Source organism: Aptenodytes patagonicus, chromosome 1 (assembly GCF_965638725.1).
Source record: "Aptenodytes patagonicus chromosome 1, bAptPat1.pri.cur, whole genome shotgun sequence".
In the NCBI taxonomy this organism is placed as follows: Eukaryota; Metazoa; Chordata; class Aves; order Sphenisciformes; family Spheniscidae; genus Aptenodytes; species Aptenodytes patagonicus.
In genome coordinates, this window is record NC_134949.1 from 154,435,636 (window position 1) to 154,455,790 (window position 20,155).

Genomic DNA, 20,155 nt, shown 5'->3' on the forward strand with positions numbered 1-20,155 from the left:
AGCAGCTGAGTCCCCATGGGTGTCACCATGCTGGGATGCCCATGAGGATGGGGAAGGCCAAGGAAAGTACTCGCTGCCTGGCTCAAGTCCCGGTCCACTCCTTGGAGCTGGGGCCACCGCTTCTTGCTGGTTGAAGAAGCAAGCGAGGTCCCACTGGGGAGGGGAGAAGGCAAGGACACTGAAAGAGGACAATCCTTCACCCCAGGTCCTGCTTAATAGAGAGGAAGCTGCCACATCAGGTTAGGTGCCTAAAACCAGAAGGAAATTTGGCTTCATGTTTAGTTTCTGCTTTCCTGCTGAAATCTCCAGAAATGTGTGGCCTCTTACTTCACCATTTTATGTATGGAGGGGACACCATCGTGGCTGGTGTAAATCATGACAATTAATTTGACAGCACTGTCAAAAATTCAGAATTTCCTTCTAGAGTATATTTCTCTACTGTTAGTGAAATTACTCCCAGGCCCAGAGCTTTTAAAAGAAGAGTAATTAGGTACTTCGAGAGCCATCCATAAATGGTTAACAAACAAACAAACAAACAAACAAAAGAGTGGGGGGAATGAGACCAACCTATGTCAGCTCCTGGGCATCTTGCTTTATACTCTAGTGCCACTGTAGCCTGTTTAATTGGATGGAAAGGATTAAAAGGATCTTGTCAAGGCTATTGCTGCCAGAAAAAAAAGAGTGACTTTGACAACAGTCCCATCGAAAAAGACTGATTTTTCTGCCTGTGTTGGTGTTTCCCAGGTAGTTTGTGCCAAACAAAACAGCAATCCTTGAGTTTTTGACAAATAAATCTTTATAGTGTTATATTTGCATACTCTGCCAGTTTGCCTGTACTGGCTGAGCATTTGACCATCAGAAGATAGTAGGTCAGATGTTATATTATTCTACTTATTTAAATATTTGCAGAAGCAAATAAACTTTAACAGATTTTTACAACTGAGAATACTTTATAACTGAGACCACTTTATAACTGAGACCATTTTCAAGGGAAGATTTCAGAGCTAATAATTACAAAATAATCTGTGCAGCTCTACCTCCACATTTAGGCCTGGATTTTGCAAAGATACACATACATGAGGGACTTCTTATAGCAGTATAGAGTTAAGCACATGTTAAAGTCTTTGTACATTCGGGACTTCTGATACTATGAGGATTAAAGTTTTATAAATACCTAAAACAGATCAAGAACATGAGAAGTAGAGAGAGAAGAATAACAGTCAAGGGCCATTCTCATGAGAGGCATTTTTTTTCTTTTTTTTTTTTGCTAGTTCTATCATAAAGTGAATACTTTTTTAAATCATTGTCTAAAAGTGACATGACAGACACATGACATACAGACATACAATGTTAAGATGTGTATCTCGCATTCTTTTCTCCTAGATGGCAGGTTTATAAAGCAGGAGGGATGTCGGTGTAGGGGAGACAGTGCACAAGCTATTTGTAGCACAGAAGAGCAAAAGCATAGTAAAATAGATTTCAGCAACATATATAATACAGGAACTAATTCAGGGGAACTGATATGCTTAGGATGTTCCCAGTGGTAGCCAGCTCAGTAGATCCAGAATCACAGGACAACCTCAAGAGGTCTCCAGTCCAACCTCCTGCTCAAAGCAGGGCCAGCTTTGAGGTCAGACCAGGCTGCTCAGGGCTTTGTCCAGTCAGGTCTTGAAAACCTCCAAGAATGGGGATGGCACAGCCTCTCTGGGCAGGCTGCTCCACTGCCTGGCTGTCCTCATGGAGAAAAGGTTCTCCTCTCTTCTTTCTACTTATGCCCATTATTTCTCACTCTCTCATCCTGCACCACTGTGAGGAGCCCAGCTCTGGCTCCTCATTCATTCCTTGTAGGCACTGGGGGGATGTAAGGTGCCCCAAAGCCATCTCTTGCCCAGACCAAACCAGCCCAGCTTCCCCAGTGCCTCCTCACGGGGCAAGTGCTCCAGCCCCCACTGCCTTGGGGGGGTCTCTGCTGAGCTCCCTCCAGTTAATATATAACTTTTCTGTGCTGGGGGGCCAAAACCAGACACACTACCCTGGGTGTGGTCTAATAAGTGCTGAGTCAAGTGGAATAATCCATTCCCTTGATCAGGCTGTGCAGTCCATGCAGACCAGGCTGCTCTTGGCCATCCTCGTCACCAAGGCATACCACCGGCTCATGCACAGCCCGCTGCCTGCTGCCTGCCAGGACTCCCAGGGCTTTTCCTGCAGAGTTGCTCTCTGGTCAGACCATCCCCAGCCTGTATCAGAGCCCAAGGCTCTTCATTCCCAGGTGCAGGACTTGGCAGTTGTCCCCACTGAATTTCATGAGGTTTCTGTCAGCCCTTTCCTCCAGCCTCTCTGAGTCCCCCTCATGACGACAGCCCTGCCTTTGAGCATGAAGCTTACATAAATAACATCCACTGCTCTCTCCCCATCCACAGATCCTGTCATTTCATCATAGCAGGCAGTCAGGTTACTCTTGGTAAATCCATGCTGACTGTTTCTGATCACCTTTTCCTTCATGTGTCCAGAGATGTGCTCCAAGAGGACTCGCTCCCTGATTTCACAGGGACTGAAGTGAGGCTGACTGGCCTGTTGCTCCCTGGATTACCCTTTTGGCCTTTTTTGAAGGGAACATTTGCCTTTCTCCAGCCATCAGGGACCTCCCCCATCTCCATGACCTCTCAAAGATGAGAGAGATCAGCCTAGCAAGGACACCACCAACTCTCCCAACACCCATGGAGGCAGGTGGTTGGGCCCCATCGACTTGTACTTCCCTCAAGCTCCCTCAAGTTCCCTGGGTTGACCCTCACCCACTGCTGGTCCTTCTGCTCCTCCCTGACCCTGCCTCCAACACAGAGGCCTGGGAGACCTTGCTGGTGAAGACTGCAGCAAAGGCGGCATCAGTACCTCAGCCTTACCTGTGTTTGCTGTCACTGATTCACCTCCCCACCCACCCCCAATACTGCAGCAGTCCCACACTTTCCTTGTTCAAACTTTTACTACTGATGCAGCAGCAGAAGCTCTTCTTGCTGCCCTTGACGTGCCCTGCAAGTGCCAAGTCTAGGTGAGCTTTGGCTTTCCTGCCACCATCCCTACACACCCAGTACAGTCAATAGAGAAAGACGATACCTCCACTGGATGGCTTACCATCCCTTGCCACATTGCTCACGCATAAGCTTTGACAAATATTTGGCTGTGCACAGACTGGTAGTAACTAAGCCTTCAGCTGCCCCATGCCTCAGTTTCCGTACTGAAATGCACCCATTAACTCCAATGCACCAGCCATACTTTGCAAAACCCCTGCTTCTACCAATGGCAGGTGTCATCCTGCAGGGACACGGGGGTCTGAGCCGCCTCGTGCGCCCCATGGCAAGCCCAAGTGCTTCGTCTCCGTGGCTCATTCAGAAGGCGAGAAGGCTGCCAGCAGACCACTGCAGTCACATCCTCCTCCGTTCATCGCACGCAGCGATGTTACCAAACTGACCTACTTTCTCTGTCCGCCCACGGAAGGCTAATCCTGTTTAGCATTGCTGGAAGGGGACGGGCACGCGGAGAAGTGCTCCGAGTTATACAGATGGCAGTCTTTGCTGATTAATGTTAGTTTAATTTGTTTGCCTTTCTGTTTCCAGCCGTGCGAGGGGAGAGCAGAGCAGCAGTTGAACCCAGGGATTCACTTAGCCTGTTCACTGAAGTCTGAATGGCTTTAGTCATTGGGTGATAATAATAATAATGAAGATAACGAGCATGTATATACTGATCTTCATCAGAGATCCCAAGCGCCGCACAAACTTTACGCGTTGCTCACAAGCTAGAGATAAACGATGCCTCTCACTTACCCTGGCCGTGCTCCAGCACGGCACTGCTGACGTCAGCCGTCTCACTCCTGACTTAAACTGATGCGAATTGTACCACATCTATAGAGGGTTTGCAGGCTGCACACCCTAAAACTCAACCGGCACCAGGGTAGAGGGGGGAGCTGTCTAATAGCACCCAGAAATAGGTGCAAGGTTTCTGACATGCAGAAAAGACTACCTCTTCCCACTAAATGGGAATACTGCAAAGAATAAAACCAGAATATGCTCTGAGCCTTTACTTCTCTTCGTCATAATCTCGTAACACTCAGCTGCATTACCTGTGAGCATCTCCGTGCCATCCCCAGTTCAGAAGAGTGGAGCATTAATTTATGTCAAATTCCATCATTTTCATTGTCCGCATTCAGATTATTTTTTAATGTCTGTTTTGCTTTAAGCCTGTTACCATCTAAAGTTTCATTGTACACATATGTATGAAACAGGGAGAAGCCCATAAGGTTCATGAAGTCCAATATTTTCTCAAAAAGTTTTCTCCTTTTTTTTTTTGGAAGCCTCTAAACAACCTCTTCTCTAGTGTAAACAAAACATAGTAATCTACTGAATGCAGGAAGACTAAGGTGCACGCTGTCAGACAAAAATAGTCGTAACTCTAAAGCTGGACACTTACCATGCTACTGGATTTTTCCTTTACTTGTAAAAACAGTAATTCCCATAACAATAGTGGCATTACATGACCCGTGGTAACTGCAGACTGCCATTCTCCTGCTGAAAAGTCACAGTCCCTTCTCAAATAACAATGTATATCATCAGGAAAGTGATTTTTTACCGTCTTTTCTCAAGTTTTCTTAAGGCTACTTTGTTTACATTTTGATAAATCAATTTTGATTGCTACGGGTGGGATTGCGCTGTATTTAGTTATGGACTCCAGCATGTTCTTGTATCAGTTCATAGGTTTACATATGAAAAATAAGGATGGAGGGGCACAGTTCAGTTTGATGTGTCTATGAATCTGTTGATTTATTCCGATTTGTGTTTATACAAATCCTTCCTCTGTGTGTTCACGCCATAACCCTCACGGTGGGATATCTGAGTGCTTCATCCACGTCAGAGAAACATGGAACCAGGTGTTTAACATAGTCAGATGGTCACTTCTTGCCTATCACCCTGTGACCTTTCCTGCCGCTTCCCATTTGCTAATCTTTCTCTTTGCCCCCCAGCAAGGCTTGGAAGGGAAATACTTTACTTGTTTGGTAAACCACTTGTGTGGTTTACTTCATTTCAGAGCTCTGCCTTAGCTGAGAAGAAGTGGGTACAGCTGCTAGTGCCAAGCCACAGTGGTGCTCCCCAGTGTGGGCAAGTGCCCATCTAACCCACACTGTGGAGCACCCATGAGACAATGCCATTGTCCGACCACAGCGCCCGTCAGACCTTGTCCGTCGTCCCCAGGCAGGGGACCTGGCAGTGGTGCCAGCGCAACAACCCAGCCACACTGTCCCCTGTGCTACTGAGTGGCCAAAAACTGTCCCCCCTGGCTCATGCCCAGAGCCTGTACTCCCCTTCGGTGCCTTCTGCCTATGTCTTAGATCCTACTCACTGTGCACGGGATGCTGTGCATGGGTGGATCTGGCCTTTAAATCCTGAACCACCAAACATACCCGCATGCCTCCTTTATAACACCGAGCTCTGCACTAACAGCCTCTTTCCTCTCCTTCGAAGAGGGAACTGGAGAGCAATTCCCTGTTGAGGCAGCACTCAGTGTCTTGTAGAAGTAACGCGCAGCAGAGATGGGCAGTGGAGGCTGAGCGATGTGTCTGGAAGGCACAGGGGCATGTCTACCCTCCACCCTATTGCTCTTTTTCTTCCCTCCTCACAAAGTTAACAGTTGTTGGGGAGGTTCTGCCCAGAGGCCAGAAGGTAGTTCAAGCTGTTTCTTCCCAGTGTCCCAATTTTCCGTACAACCCTTGCCCATCCCCTGTCTGTGAGAGGATTGTTCTCCAAGTGCAATATCATAATCTTTACTTAGGATGGTGGTATTGTACCAGCATCCTAAGTGGTCTGAGGGGGAGGTCCGAGTGAGGGCTCAGGTATATCTGTAGTGGGTGGGAAGCAACACCAGGGTATGGCAGGCAGCACCCCTCTCCCCAGGGCTGAGCATGCCCTGTACAGGACAAGTGGCTGAATAGCCCAAGCAGGCCTGTGGCGTGGTGGAGGCAGACACCCCACCATGCCGGAGAGGGAAGGGGAGGAAAAGCCCAGTCTTTCCCCCCAGCTGCCCAACATAGAGCCAGAGGAGCACAAACACTGTGATTTCTCACCAGGCTTCCCCAGGCACATCTCAGGACCTCTAATGGAGATTTACATCTCTGATATAATTCAGCTGAGTTAAACAAATATGATTAAAATTCTTGTTAAATGTCAGGCTGATTTGTAGGAAGTGAGATTAGCTGGCCACGTGGCAACTTAGTGGGAAATCAACAACTGAGTACTTACATTTCAGTGTCAGTCATTTTATAGTGTATCCTTATGAGCAGCAGGGCAGGAAGGAGAGAAACCAACCTCACCCACACAGAAGAGTAGTAGTATAACTCGCTAAAAAACATGTTTCCAGTGCAGGATAAGGTGATCAGTGCCAGATGAATTTTATAATGCAAGCTCTGTGTCCACTGGGAATAGACTGTATCAAAATAAACATATGCAATCTTTCTTCTGGAGAGTCCCTGGAGCGAGTGGGCACTCTGCCTGAATTACTTCTTTCCCAAGCAACTATTCATTGTATGAATGAATGAATGTGGGGGGGATGTTTGTGCTATAATTCTCCATCTGATAACTAAGCCAGGGGTACACAGTTAATAGTTTTAGCCAATCTTTTGTTTCCAAAATGCCACTCTTGCCTGCTTGTGGGTATGCATCTTTCTGTATGTCTGTCTGAGTACCATCGTGATGGGAGTACGTGAGCTTTCTCCTCCTTATTCCAAGTGGTTCCCATCTTTTTGAGTGGTAGCTTCTTCATTCCTTGTTGATAACGATGTCATTAATGAAGCTCTGAATGTAACTGTCAGTATTAAATACTCCATTGGCAGGAGTTACATCATGTTGTTCTTACCCGTAGGTTTCCAAATTCTCTTTGTTAGCATGAAAGGATTGTTCAAATTCTGAGAAATCCTTGTGCTGCTTGTTTTTATGTCATGTCTTTGCAGGGGAACAGTGGCACAGAGCCATGGCAATTACTGCCTGCCTCTGTCATTGCAATGAGCCAGAATTGCCTCCTAAACCAGGCACTGATGGGGATAGAAGAGTAGATTTCCAGTGTGCTGTTTGGGACCCTCCCAGCTGAAGGACTGGGAGGCTAACATAAAGCAAACAGGTTGCATTAAGCACATACCTAAGCTCCATGCCATGGGTTTCTCCTCCAGGTGTAAGCCAGCATCTGGTGTGGCTCAGGAGAGGGATGGCAGTACCGGTTTGCAACAGTTGTATACTCTGCCATACCTGTTTTATCGAGAACAGTTTTAATTTCATATGGTACGTATGTACTGGCAAATGCTGTTAGCAATGCTTACGATGCTCTGGAGATTTTGCCGTCTGAGCAAACAGAAGCAAAAAGACAATTAGGTATTGTCTAACACTAGCAACAGCACAGCGGGTCCAGAATTTTATGTCAGTCAGTGAGAAACCTTGTTTACTGGAAGCTGGCCATGAATTGCTTTACAGATCTAGCCAAATCCTTGGCAGAACAGACCAGTTAGACCTGTTGATCTCTCATAAGGCTTCACAGTAGTGTAATTCCTTGATGGTTTATAGAGTACAGCTGTAGGAAGCCCCTTTCCATTAGCTATGTTCTGCCTCTGAAAAACAGCCGGGGCTGAGCGGCACTGATACTGACTGCCCCATCCACCCCCATCCTTCCCCAGAGCCACCCAGAGCTCTCATCCCCGTATTTCTGCTTTCTACTGGGAATCAGTTACAGCCAGAGGAGGCCTTGGTGCAGTAAAGGAAGATCTTCAGGGATTCAGAGAAAGCAACTTCTTCTGACGCTGCCCCATTTCACTTGTCCTATCCTAGATTCAACAAGGTGCATGCAACAGAGCATTTTGAGCAAAGGTCTAGCAAAGAAAGACACCAAAATCCTAAATGCTAACCCTTGCCATATTATTGATGCCTTTTTTATTCTCAAATAACATAGCTGAACATTTCGGTTGCAATGTGAGCAAATAACAATGAAAACCACTAAATGTTCTCACTAGATTTTAGCCTGAATTATTTGAAAACACACTTGTTGGGCTAGCAGCCTGATTCTGGGACTGGGTGAATAATGACCTAAAGTATTTGTAAAATACTGGTAAATAAAATTTAACTGGCTCTGTAAATTTTCCTAGTCTAAAATATGGATTGTGATATGGCTGACTTGTCTGTTTTGCAAGCAAAAAAGCCAGTCCCTTGGCCTTCATATTTCCTATTTATGCTCCTCCATCAAAGAGCTGAATGCCATGAAGTAGAAGCTTTACCCTCCAATCAGTGACCCGTGGCTTTAATTCCTCATTACTCTTATGTTTGATAAAAAATTACAGGGTAGTTTCACGTTCTTAGCTAAGTGTTGAGTAATGAGCAGGTGGAATATTGCTGTAAGAGAACTAATAGCAGAAGGAGGGAATTTATCCACTGTTCTTACTATCAATAAGTTTTCACTCCTGTTTTTTCATAAAATGTTCTTTAAACAGGCAAATTCCTGTGTGACTTGTATGTGGAAAATACCATGGGCTTAAATAATGCATAGCAATTAACTTCCCTCCTCCCCCCCTCCAGTTTTATTCATGTCTTACGTGTTGAGGACTCATTAAATGAGAACCATTGATTTTTGAAAACGAGTTTTATCATTGCCTGTCATTACACTGTCGCTTTGAAAATGACACTTTGACAATATCCAGGGTTTGTAGAAGCATTGTGCTGCCGGTTCGGAAAAAATTTGTGGGGGATGCAGCAGCACGCGGCTTTTGTGGCTGACATGGGCACGAGGTGCCGTGAGAGGCTGCAGCAGCACAGGGCTTCCTCCTCGGGCTGAAGTGGTTAGGGCTCAAGCATCGCTTTCTCATAAGGCCACGGAGAAGAGGAGGGTGGGCAGTGAGTTGGTGACAAGTGTTTCTGAGGATCTCAGCCTTCAGCTGGGCTGCTCTTGTATTTTTCCCGTTGCCTTGCCTACACCAATTTACTTAATTTACCCAATTTACCCCCTTTTACTCTGTGGCTTTATGAACACATCTTATGCTCAGAGTACTTTCTCCTTACAGCTCAAACTGCCGGAGCAATTGGACTATAAACCTGACGGCAGGTCACAACGTTTTGGTGAAGATTAGCAAAAAGAGTGACAGGGTCCCCACGCTCGGTGCTGGCACCACCAGACAGGCAGTCTGTCGGCCATTGCTGGCTACATGAAGGTTTTTTTCACAGTGCGGCTTAGGCAGCAGGATTTATGAGGACACTTTGAATTTGGGGTGTAATTCAGTATAGTTACGACTGCCTCTTTGGGCTTTGGGTCAGGGCCCGCAGAGGAGGACAAAGAGCCTCCCAGTAGGAAGCTCCACCTGAGGAGTCAGAGGCATCAGTGATGCCAGCCCTTGCACTGGGGGTGGTTTTGGGGGGAACCTGGAGCCGCTGAAAACGCCTTTTCAACTTGGGCAGACCCCAGGGTTCATCCAGCCTGCAAGTTTGCAGAAAGTAACCTCCACACCGAAAAATTCCCCAAGAAGTGACTGGTTTTGTACTGTGCTGGTGCACCATGTTGTGCCTGGGAGCCTTGATCCCTGGCTGGAGCCCCTAAGGCTAGCATGACGCTCAGGAATAACATCATTATCCACAATGGATGTTTTCTAAAATAAAGGACTGTGGCATAAAGCACTGCTGACACATTTATCTGACCTGGATTTCATCACTCTGTTATTAAAATGAAATAGAGCGACTCTGAGATTAACCTGCAGTAGAGCTAACAAAATGACATTTCATAATGATTCTCGCATTCCTTCAACAGAAAAAACTGCTTAGACAATCTAATGGATGAAGATGAGAAAGACAGGGCAAAGAGGTGAGCACTTTTTCTTTTATAACTCTCTGTTTAACTTGTGATGAGCTTGATACTGTTTGTTGCTGCAGAAGCTCTTTTATCCATAATCAATTAATCGAAGAGAGAGAGAGTAAAATACAGCCAAGTACAACTTGAAAACCTGCAATCTCACAGATTCCTATTCTTGGCTACCCTGTAAGAAGAAAATAACGTAGCAATGTTTCCTGTGGAAAATGTCAAAGAAGCCAAGGCATTGATCGTTTTCTTCACATTACTGCAGAACACAAGAACTGAAGAACCAACAATGTACTCCTGCCGCTATACTACATCATCCAAGCTTCCTGAGTGTATAAAAATGTAGGGTTTTTACAAAAAGCATTTTGCAAAAGAAAAAGAACTAAAAAAGTGGGGGTTTTCCCTATTATGATGGTCATTTATTCAGCAATGCCTATCTCACAGTAATGAAAACACCCAGAAGTTACCTTCAGAGCAGAGAAAGACCACAAAAAGTGCTGTATCAGCTCTAAACTGGCACAAACCTTTATTCACACATTCTGCACTCCATCATCAAGTCCCAGTTGGTGAGAAATTGTTGCGAACACTTTGTGGGGAGGGGAAGGGTGTGTTTCAAGGCAGAATACCCATGGCAATAAAACTCTTAATAACTGTCAGATCTGACTGGCATCTGCAGAAAAGCTGTTTGGAAGCATTTGAGGGTTTTTTTTCTGGACACGTTATCAATATCAAATATCAATATCAAAAAATGTCTTTACTGAAAGAGTGGTTACACATTGGAACAGGCTGCCCAGGGAAGTGGTTGAGTCACCATCCCTGGAAGTATTTAAGAGACGTGTAGATGAGGCACTTAGGGACATGGTTTAGTGGGCATGGTGGTGTTGGGTCGATGGTTGGACTCAATGATCTTAGAGGTCTTTTCCAACGTCAGTGATTCTATGATTCTATGATTCTAATACTGCAGCCCGCAGTTTAATTGCTTTAGAGGAAGCCGTGGGTTGCCCGCATTTGTCCCCTTGGTTCCCTCTAATGAGAATATTTCCAGTCCAGGCACAACTAGTTGATCCAGTTTCATCTCTTTTGGTTCCTTCTCCCCTTCTTTCCTCCCCGCAGCTTTTTCTCACCAATATAGGTCAGCACAGGCTGCAACCGAGCTCAACAGTTCCCCTTGGCTCCCTCCTCTTAACACATGCATGCTCAAGCTGCAGAAGGCCGGCCTTTGATACCGGGAGCAAAGCGCTGACCTAACTGCCTCCCCTTAGGCCTGCGAGGGGTGATCCGCTGAGGCCAGGGGCCCGCCAGCCCCCGGAGCCGCGCTGCTGCCGCTCTTCACGGGGGGCTTCGTGCCTGGGAGAGGGCCAGCACGGGGTACGGCTCTGCCTGCGGCTCTGCCCAACCGCCTGCCCATCAGGCAGGCACCTGGGGCCGGAGGAGGAGGTGGATCTGGGGAAGGGATGCCTCCCGCCACCACCCCGCATCGCAAAGAGACGCTTCTTCGGAGAGGGTGTAGCACAGCGGGAGGCGTCATGCTGCCCCAGAGCCCCGGGATCGGGGAAGGGGGGAGCAGGGGAAGGGAGCCCACCTTGCGTCGCCGCTTCACGTGCTTACGGCCTGATTATCTTCAAGATATTTGTGTGCTAGCATTAAACCGTATCATTTCATATCATTTGTGATATCATTAAACATGATATTGTTTAAAAAAAAATGCATTAAATGAATCCATATAAGACAAAAATAGGATAACATGTATCTTCACTATCAGCGATTGTCATCACCATCTGGTATGGTTTTCATGCCATTTGTTCCTGGAGGGAAATTTTGTCATACCCTGGGGCAGGCCTCTATCAAGGTGGATAAAAAAATGATAACTCTGAAAATGAAAAAAGGAAATTGCTTCTTTAAATTGTAATTTAAGTACATTTAGAAATGTACGTTTGAGAAATAAATCTAAATTATCTAAATTTGAAATTAAGTTTGAAATCACGAGAGGCTTCATGAACGTCTAAAGTTACTACAGTATACTAAAACCATTCAGATTCATTTAAAAGCTACAGGTTTTCTTCCACAGCTTTAAAGAGAGTCAAACTTGGGAGAAGCCATTGGCTGAACATTTTCCTGTTGTGTGTTGAAAACCGAGGACTCTTACCTGTCCTGTGCCGCAGGGGAAACGCTTTCTTTGTTTTCTTCTATTTGGTATAAGGACTTGGTCCCTCAGTGCTGAGAAACATGAGAGGGGGTGAAAAAGCCAAGAAAATTGTTCTCTTCTTTCCTTTTCTGAGTAAAAAGTAGGTGAGACTGGAACTTTCTGGATCTAACTCTTTGGGGATGGACCCAAGCCAGGAGCTGGGTTTCTCAAGTTGGAAGTGTGACTAACACACACAAACCATTTGCTGTCTGCTGCAATTTATTAGGCAGGTACAGGTTGTATTACACAGACATCCCACCCATGCTGAGAAGAGGGTCCATCCTCTCCCAAGGAGAGGCACCTGCACTCCCACGCCTGGGCCAAGTGTTTTGTATTTGGCCGAGATGCATAGCTCTTCCTTCACGACACTGGTTATTTTGAGCCCCATTCTGCATCGCCCTAAGGCACTACTTCAGTCCAAAGACCCGAGGACTAAAATGTGGATATGATGGCACCACACTTGGGATCATCGAGGACCTCTTTGAGGTCTACTGATCTTCTGGAGGTCAGATACCATCATTTTATTTTAAATTCTTTGATGCTAGATGAGGCTTACTTTGTTTTATAGATTTATTAATTTTAAACAAAAAGCGTGCTTTGTGCACTTTTTTCTCTATCTGCTTTTCTTTTAGTTTGCTTTAATAGTAAATTATTTTAAAATCATTTTTTTGCAATTCAATTGAATTCCAAATTCCAGCCAAAATCAGCTTGAAATGAACGGTAAGTAAGCGCTTAATAAATAAAGACTATCACCTGCCATTTTCCACTCCAGTAGAAAGTAAATTTAAGAATCTGAGTTAAGGTATGTGGTATGGTTACTTGCTTTGATGCATATATAATGTATCCCACCCAGACAGCAAAAAGAAATATGAAATTTAGTGTAAAGCCACATTTCATTGTCAATCAGCGTAGCGTAATGGCTACTAGTCAGCAAGTATCAGTCTGTCTTTAAGACAACAAGCAGCAAATATGTAAGAGAATAAAAATGGCTATTTAGAACACATTTTAAATGGGTGATTTTGATCATTCTGAATTCAAGCTGTCCTGTATTGCCTTTAGCTGTATTCACTAAAAATCCAGATTTTTTTCATACTGTGTCTCCTTCTTCCCCTTGGATATGCTGTGGTTTTTTTGGAGTAGTGAGGAGGGAGGAGAACTGGGACGAATAGTATGGAATTAAGACAGAGACTGTTTTGGCTTACTGTAAATGATATGCCCTAGCAGTGAAGCAAGCAAGGCTAGGGAATAATCTTCCAAGGGAAGTGATGAAAACTGCATTATTTAAGACATTTACAACTGGACTGAACAAAGCATTTACAACTGTGCAGGAGTACTTTACGTGACCTAATTGTGGGGGCTTATCCTCATTTTTTTCCTTTTTAAGATTTTACTGTGACCATCGATTCAGATCTTGGTAGAGTTATTTCCGCTAGAGGAGTTTTTATGTTTCCTTTGTGAATAAAATGTCAAGTGATAAAAATAGATACTTTTTATTTCTGTCAAGGCATCTTTATTTTTTTGGAAAAAGCAACACTTTCCTTACAGACGGTTGGTGTTTTATTTTATTTTCAGGGAGATCAAGACCCTTTAAGCTTAAAATGAACTGAGGATTGAATTATGAGGAAGTAAAATGTTGATGTTCTTAACGTCCCCTTGAACTGTACAGAAATAGGATAAGGCTGGAGCTTTTCACATCTTGTTCTGACAGCCTTTTGCACTGTAATAAGAACAGGCTGAAATCAGTCAGGCAGTATCCACCCAATCTCTTGTGTTCAAAGCTGTAAAATAATCAAGTGTTGGCTTCTATCCAGTGTCTCTCCAAGTGTGTTCAGGGTTGAGAGCAAGACAAACAAAAATTACCCCTCTGTCAGTAGTAACATCCAGAAGCCTCTGTAGTGATTTCTCTGCTGAAAATGTTTATTGCCAACCTGGTCCTTGGGGGGGGATGTAGATGCTGGGCTAAATTTTGCTCAGATTTTCAGCAGTGTGCATCCAGAGCTGCTTATGAGGTACAGCAGAGTTAGCTGGGACTGAGAAACCCGGAGTGAGAACCGGCCTCTTGGCTTTTCTTTCCTGTCTACATGTAACCATATTCTTAGATCTTTACATAATTAACAAGGCAAATCTCGTCTGCTTGAGGACCTTTCAGAAGAACAGACAAACCTTCTGGGTTTTATTTATTTCTATTTTCACATGGCTACAGAAGTCCGGATGATACCCTCCAAGTAGAATGATTGTCGTATTCATGGGAACAATTCAGAAAACACTTGCTCGTGTATAGGTTGACGTATAATTTAAAAAAAATAAAGTGCACACGCTGAAAGGATTATCAACAGCCTTAATGGCAGTATTATGAGGGTGCCAAAACACCCCAAATGAAATCAGATCCTTTCTTCCTATGAGCTCTTCACACACAGCAGCAGAAGCAGGCTCTCTCTGAGGAGCCTGCAAGCTAAACAGACAAGACTGGTGAAGAAAGCTGCAGAGTCCCCATATTACACCTAAAGAGTCGGGGCACTGTGACCTTAAGCGATTTGCCCAGTGGCACACAGAGATTAGGGGCAAGCGGGGGACCCCTGCTAACACTTCTGAGCCCCCAGGTCTGGGAACACATCCCAGCCTCAGACCCAGTCTGTGCTGAGATGAGACATGCTGATGCCCTCCCTCCTGCTTGCCCTTGTCACCTTGGAAGGGAGACTGAACTAGGTGGGAGCTGCAGCAACCTCTGCTCAGGTCCCTGATCTTAATGACTAGAAGGCAACAGCCCGATTCCTCTCTGTAAGCCAGCTTGGAGGTAGCCAGAGGACCTGTGACCAAAGCGGGCAGGTCCTTTAGGTTGACCCAGCTCCAGTGCAATGGCTGAGCTGCAGGACCACGGTCCCTCTCTCCTGTTAAGACTGCACAGATGGGTATGACCCATATAGTTTTACCAGTCCCCACTCTCCTCCTTTATGGACGGTTTTACTGTTGTCACAGCATTTCTATTTCTTCTTGCTCTGAGTGCCTCCTCAGAGGCTGCGTGAACTTTCAAGATCCTGTGCATGCCTAGGAGATGGACAGAGCTCCTTCACCTACAGGCTTAATGCTGACCTGATAGGCTCGACCAGAGTGTCCAGAGGCAGCACAGAAGGGAGAGCAGAGCCTCCATCTGCCCGCTGGACTCTAAAGGGGGCCCAAAGACAAGAGCAGGAGGTAGGAACAGTCGCTTCCTACTTGTCTCTGCAGCTTTGTTGGAGGCCAGTGTCAATCTTCACATGCTGAGGCACACAGCAAGCTAATTTCCATGTGTATACACTCCAAAGAGGAGGTACATGATGATTTTTCCTCTTGATCTGCTCATCCTTTTTTTTTCCCCGTCTACAGGGCTTCGCGTAACAAGTCTGAGAAGAAGAGGCGCGATCAGTTCAATGTTCTCATCAAAGAGCTCAGCTCCATGCTTCCAGGCAACACTCGCAAAATGGACAAAACTACTGTGCTGGAAAAAGTCATTGGCTTTCTGCAGAAACACAATGGTAAGATTTATTGCGGCTCTTCATGAACTTGCCAGACGGTTACTACAATATCCTGTTTCCTTCAGTTATTATCAGAATGGCTCAAGGGGCCTAAAAGTGCCAACATAAGGTGGTTGGTTTTTTCTATTTCATCTAAAAAGATCATTTGCAGGCACTGTGCTGCCCAAATCCAGCTTCTTGGCTGTTCTTTGAGATGACTCTCAACCTGCTAGAGAAGGGGGCGACTGTCAGGAACCGAGGGAAGGTGGGCAGCAGTGCCCTGCAGCACATGTGAAGAAGAGGGATGCTTTGAACAAGAGAGATTTGGGGCTGGAGGGAAGATTTCCCTCCTTGAAATCTGCAGTATTCTGAGCAGAATAACAAAGCATTTGCCCCAGCTTCTCTGCAGAAAAATGCAGGGAAGCAATCTGTTCAGCCCCCCCTGCTCCTCAGTGGACTGTGTAAGACTCAATTTTCCACAGTGAGCAGAAAACTCAGACCAGAAAAGGCCCCAGTTTTTGAAGTCGGTTTCAGCAAATTGCATCCACAGATAGCTGACGTGCTTCACCCGGTTTGCACAAGCAGAAGCTATGTCACATTTCCACAGCATGCAGTTGCAATAGTAAAGTTTGGCCTCAGAAAGCCAGGAGTTTATTTTTTAAAACGCACGCAGCAGTGACAGTTAAGTCCTTTAGACATGTGCCCTCACAGAGGGCAGAGGAGATTTCTGACCCTGCGGATCTAGTCTGGTTGGTCTAGTTTCCAATCGGTGAGAGGAACGCGCACTGCGGGCTCCCTGATGCATGGACATCCTCCAGCAGTGGACAATTGAAACGCTTCTCCCTTACAAATCAGGGCACTGGTTTAAAATGGGGCTCTCCTGCTCTGCCCCTGTGAGGAAGAGGCTTCAGTGGGTGACCGTGGGGAACGTCCCTGGTCCCACAAAGCAGAAAGGGCTCTCGTGAGCTGCTGCACCGCATCACCAGGCTCGCCTTCTCTCATCCAGCACCTCCCGTCCTCACTCCCTGGAGAGCTCTGGGTGGAATGGAAAAGACCATAAAAGCTCTTATATCATGAGTCCCAACATAATGGAATCACAAATGTCAAACTTATTGAGGGAATAATTATAGTGGTTCTGTTGTTAGAGCACAGTTTCTCCTTAAATGAATTTTTTCCACAGACAAGATGATTTCATACAGGAGGGCATGACTAGGACATCTCAAAGTTTAATAATTGTATATACCTATTAAACAATGACAGTAATAACATATCTTTTTTTTTTTTAGCTGCCCAAGGCAGAGTAAAGGAGGATGTGAATATGTTCAATTATAAAGCCAAGCAAAGAACAATCACATGAGATTTGAATAAGTGTAGACAAGTGTAGCTGATAGCCCAAATAATTTACTCCAAAAGGCACTTCATTTCTGGAAGAACAACTAGGTAAAAGAAAGCTAACAGTCACAAATCCTTCCACAGCAATTGGGTCAAACTGTGACTGGTTTTTGTGCACTTGCTAAAAAAAGCAAATGTTATCTATTTTTAAACTAGATTAGTAGTCACACAATATATAATACAAAGCATCAGCGTTTAAAAATGTTGATTATCTTCAGCGTACTTTGGATCTGGTTTATTCAGTTGTATTTCCCTTTCATTTAGTAGGCTAAACCAAGATTTTAGTTATAACGGAGGACGAGGTCAATTTTCAGATTTTTTTGCTCCATAAACAGCCTCTTTCTTTATAATCCAGAGAATCTCCCACATCTCAAGTAATTCTTCAAATGGTCGCTGTTTCATGTATGTCAGCTTTTCCAAGCTCCGGATCTGCTGAAAGTATGCTATATTCTGAGACTATATAATAAAAATCTGATTGGGGCTGTTCTCTCTTTTTCCTTACTCCATTTTTGAAGTCTCTGTATAAGACCATGGGGGCTGTGGGGAGCCGCCGTGCTATCAGTGGCAGCCCCCAGCAGCGCAGAAAGTGAGTTGAATGAGCTGGTAGAAGCAGACGGCTGCATCTCCACTAATAAAGCCTGAACGGAGGCTTTGATTTCTTTCCAGGTGACAATATGCACAGGCACTGGTATAAATTTAGTCTTGAATATAATTTAGCCATTTGCATTTCTCTGGCCAGTTTGCCTGTGTGCTCCGAATAGGGAGCGTTGGGTATTACATGCTCTGGAAGTGTTAATCAATAGGATTAATTAGCAGGCGGCGCCGAAAGGAGAAGACAGGCTGCACTCAGCATCCCCTCACTAGTAGTGCTGAACGAGGGAGCACTTTTGGACAAGCAGAGCAAGCAGTGAACAAAACCAGCACAAGTCTCTCTAAATTATAAGATCTGACCCCTATAACACTGTCTGACAAGTTTATTAATGCATTACTAGGGTAGAGCTAACATGGGTGGCTGTTTTTTGAAGGAAACAGCTCACCACAGAGCATCCAGCTACCCCCGGTACGGTCCCCAGTTTCAGTGTGAAGCCGTGACTTGTTATCCCCGTGCGCTTGCACCCCTCCACGGAAAGCCCTCGGGGAGCGAGCGTCCTCAGGCTGCTGCGGGGCCAGGACTGGCCAACAGCGGGGCAAAACCCCCCTGGTGTCTCATAGACTGACAGCACGGGAGGCCCTCCCCTCCGGACAGGATTTGGGATGAGGCGCCGGTGCTCCAGTGCAAGGCTGGTGCAAACACTCATGTTTCGCTTGCATTTTGGAGAACAGAGCAATACCTCTGCTGTTTGGGGTCACGGCCTTTTGGGGCTCCTCTGAAGGAGTTTTCTTGCTGCTCCCTATTTGACACAGGAACTGTAGGCTGAATCCTAGCTCTCTGGCATCCTAATTTTGAAGCTGCAAATTGTAAATATCAATTTGACATGTGCTAATCCTTGCCTTGGTTTTAATTTCATGCAACGTGGTTTTATCTTTTGATCAATACCTAAATAAGGCTGATTGAGGTCAACAGCTATGTGAATACAGGCTCCCACTGAAGTCAGTTCGAGCTGAGCTGAGTAAAAAAAGAAGAAAACGTTTCAGGATTGGGCCCGGTTTAGATAATCGTTATTGTCTCTGTATGCAAAACGCGTGCTTGAAAACTGCAATTTTTGAATATAAAGGTGATTGCTGTCTTTTCATAGCAACTCATATATAGGCTTGCAAGATACAAGGTTTTTCGAATTTAAAAGAATGAAATGTTTTATTCGTCTAGAAGTCTCGGCACAGACGGAGATTTCTGAAATTCAGCAGGACTGGAAGCCTTCGTTTCTCAGCAATGAAGAATTCACGCAGCTGATGTTGGAGGTGAACATGCATATATGCCTTTCCTAATTTTGTCTAGCAGTCATGGAAATGCCCATGTGTCTAGAATAAAATGTCATCTGCAGTTCCAAAAGAGGAGATTTCAGGTACTGCTGTATTTGACCATCAAGCGGAGCTGTCACTGGGACAAAGGATTAGAGTCCCCGCATGTTGCTTTTCACTCTCGACGGTGCCATCGCGCCGCGCTGCTGCAGCCTGCAAAGCTGCGCAGGGACTCCCAAGAAATGCAATCCAGGGGAGAGATTCAAATCACAGATTACATTTTATTTTTACAAACAGAGGTGAGGAAAAGGGCACGTGGCAGTTTTTCTCCTGTTCTTGGAAGGCGTTATTACCTAATATTTATGCAAGACTAGCACCTAAAAAGCAACAGTGTCACGTCCCTCTAGTGCTAGGTGCTGTACAAGCAGATAAAACCTGACAGCTCCTCTTGGTTTGATGCAGTTAATACTTCCACTCTAATGGTTTTCAAGGCCCTCGTCAAACACTTTTTATTCTAACAAGGAGCAGGGTTATTTTGCAATGATAGTTTTTAAATTACCTTTAAATTATACCATAGATGCTTTTAACGCTAGCTGGGATTTGAAGGGAGGTGACTCAATGGCGTTTATGTAGGTTCGAGATGAAACGCAAATGAGCTGCTAAAATGTATTTTTCTCTCTCAGTAACAGCTAGAACCTTCTTTAGCGAGGATCTTCTCCCGTACTAAACACATGGAGGTTGCACGGCCCCACAGCGTCCTTTGGGAACAAGCTTCTCCTCCTCCCACAAATGATGTGAACGTGGGGCATGATCCAGGCTCTGGCAGCAGGCAGGGAGGGATGCTGGGGAGCAGCTTGACCTGCCAAGGCGTGGCATGAAGCCGGGGCACGTTGCTGGCCCCCAGGGGCTGGCAGTCCCTCGGCCACTGCAGTTCGTTGTGATGAGACTCCCCTGGTCCAGTGTTACGAGACGCTTTGCTCCCATTGCACTGACAACCGCCCATTCCCCTCTCAGCGTGCAGGAACTCTTAACATACATAACTCCTTCAGTCTGCACTGAAATATTTCCGTCGGATAGCAATAAATTGGCAGTTGTCTTGACTGTCTGGGCCTTTGTTGATTCTACTTGTATGCCACACAATCTTAGATTAAAACAATTGCTTTTAGTTTCCCAGCTTATAAATCACCTTCTTGCTACTGTGATTTTCCATGCCCTTCAAGATAACATTGGGTATTGGGATGCCCTGTTGAGCCAGCTGTTCATCATTCTCTTCTTTTTTGCCTTTCTACTAATCTTATCTTATTAACGTTTGGACAAGACTGCT

General features: G+C 45.4%; 1 protein-coding gene across 4 annotated transcripts in view; it reads left to right on the forward strand.

The window, feature by feature from the left end:
- Positions 1-20,155, forward strand: part of NPAS2 (neuronal PAS domain protein 2) — a 107,277-nt gene that overhangs the window by 42,581 nt on the left and 44,541 nt on the right. For all 4 annotated transcript variants that reach the window (XM_076359635.1, XM_076359615.1, XM_076359643.1 and 1 more), the window contains exons 2-4: positions 9,817-9,870; positions 15,413-15,561; positions 18,740-18,831. In XM_076359635.1, the coding sequence (XP_076215750.1) occupies positions 9,839-9,870; positions 15,413-15,561; positions 18,740-18,831 (273 nt within the window). In that variant the 5' untranslated portion in view covers positions 9,817-9,838. The remainder of the gene's footprint in view (positions 1-9,816; positions 9,871-15,412; positions 15,562-18,739; positions 18,832-20,155) is intronic.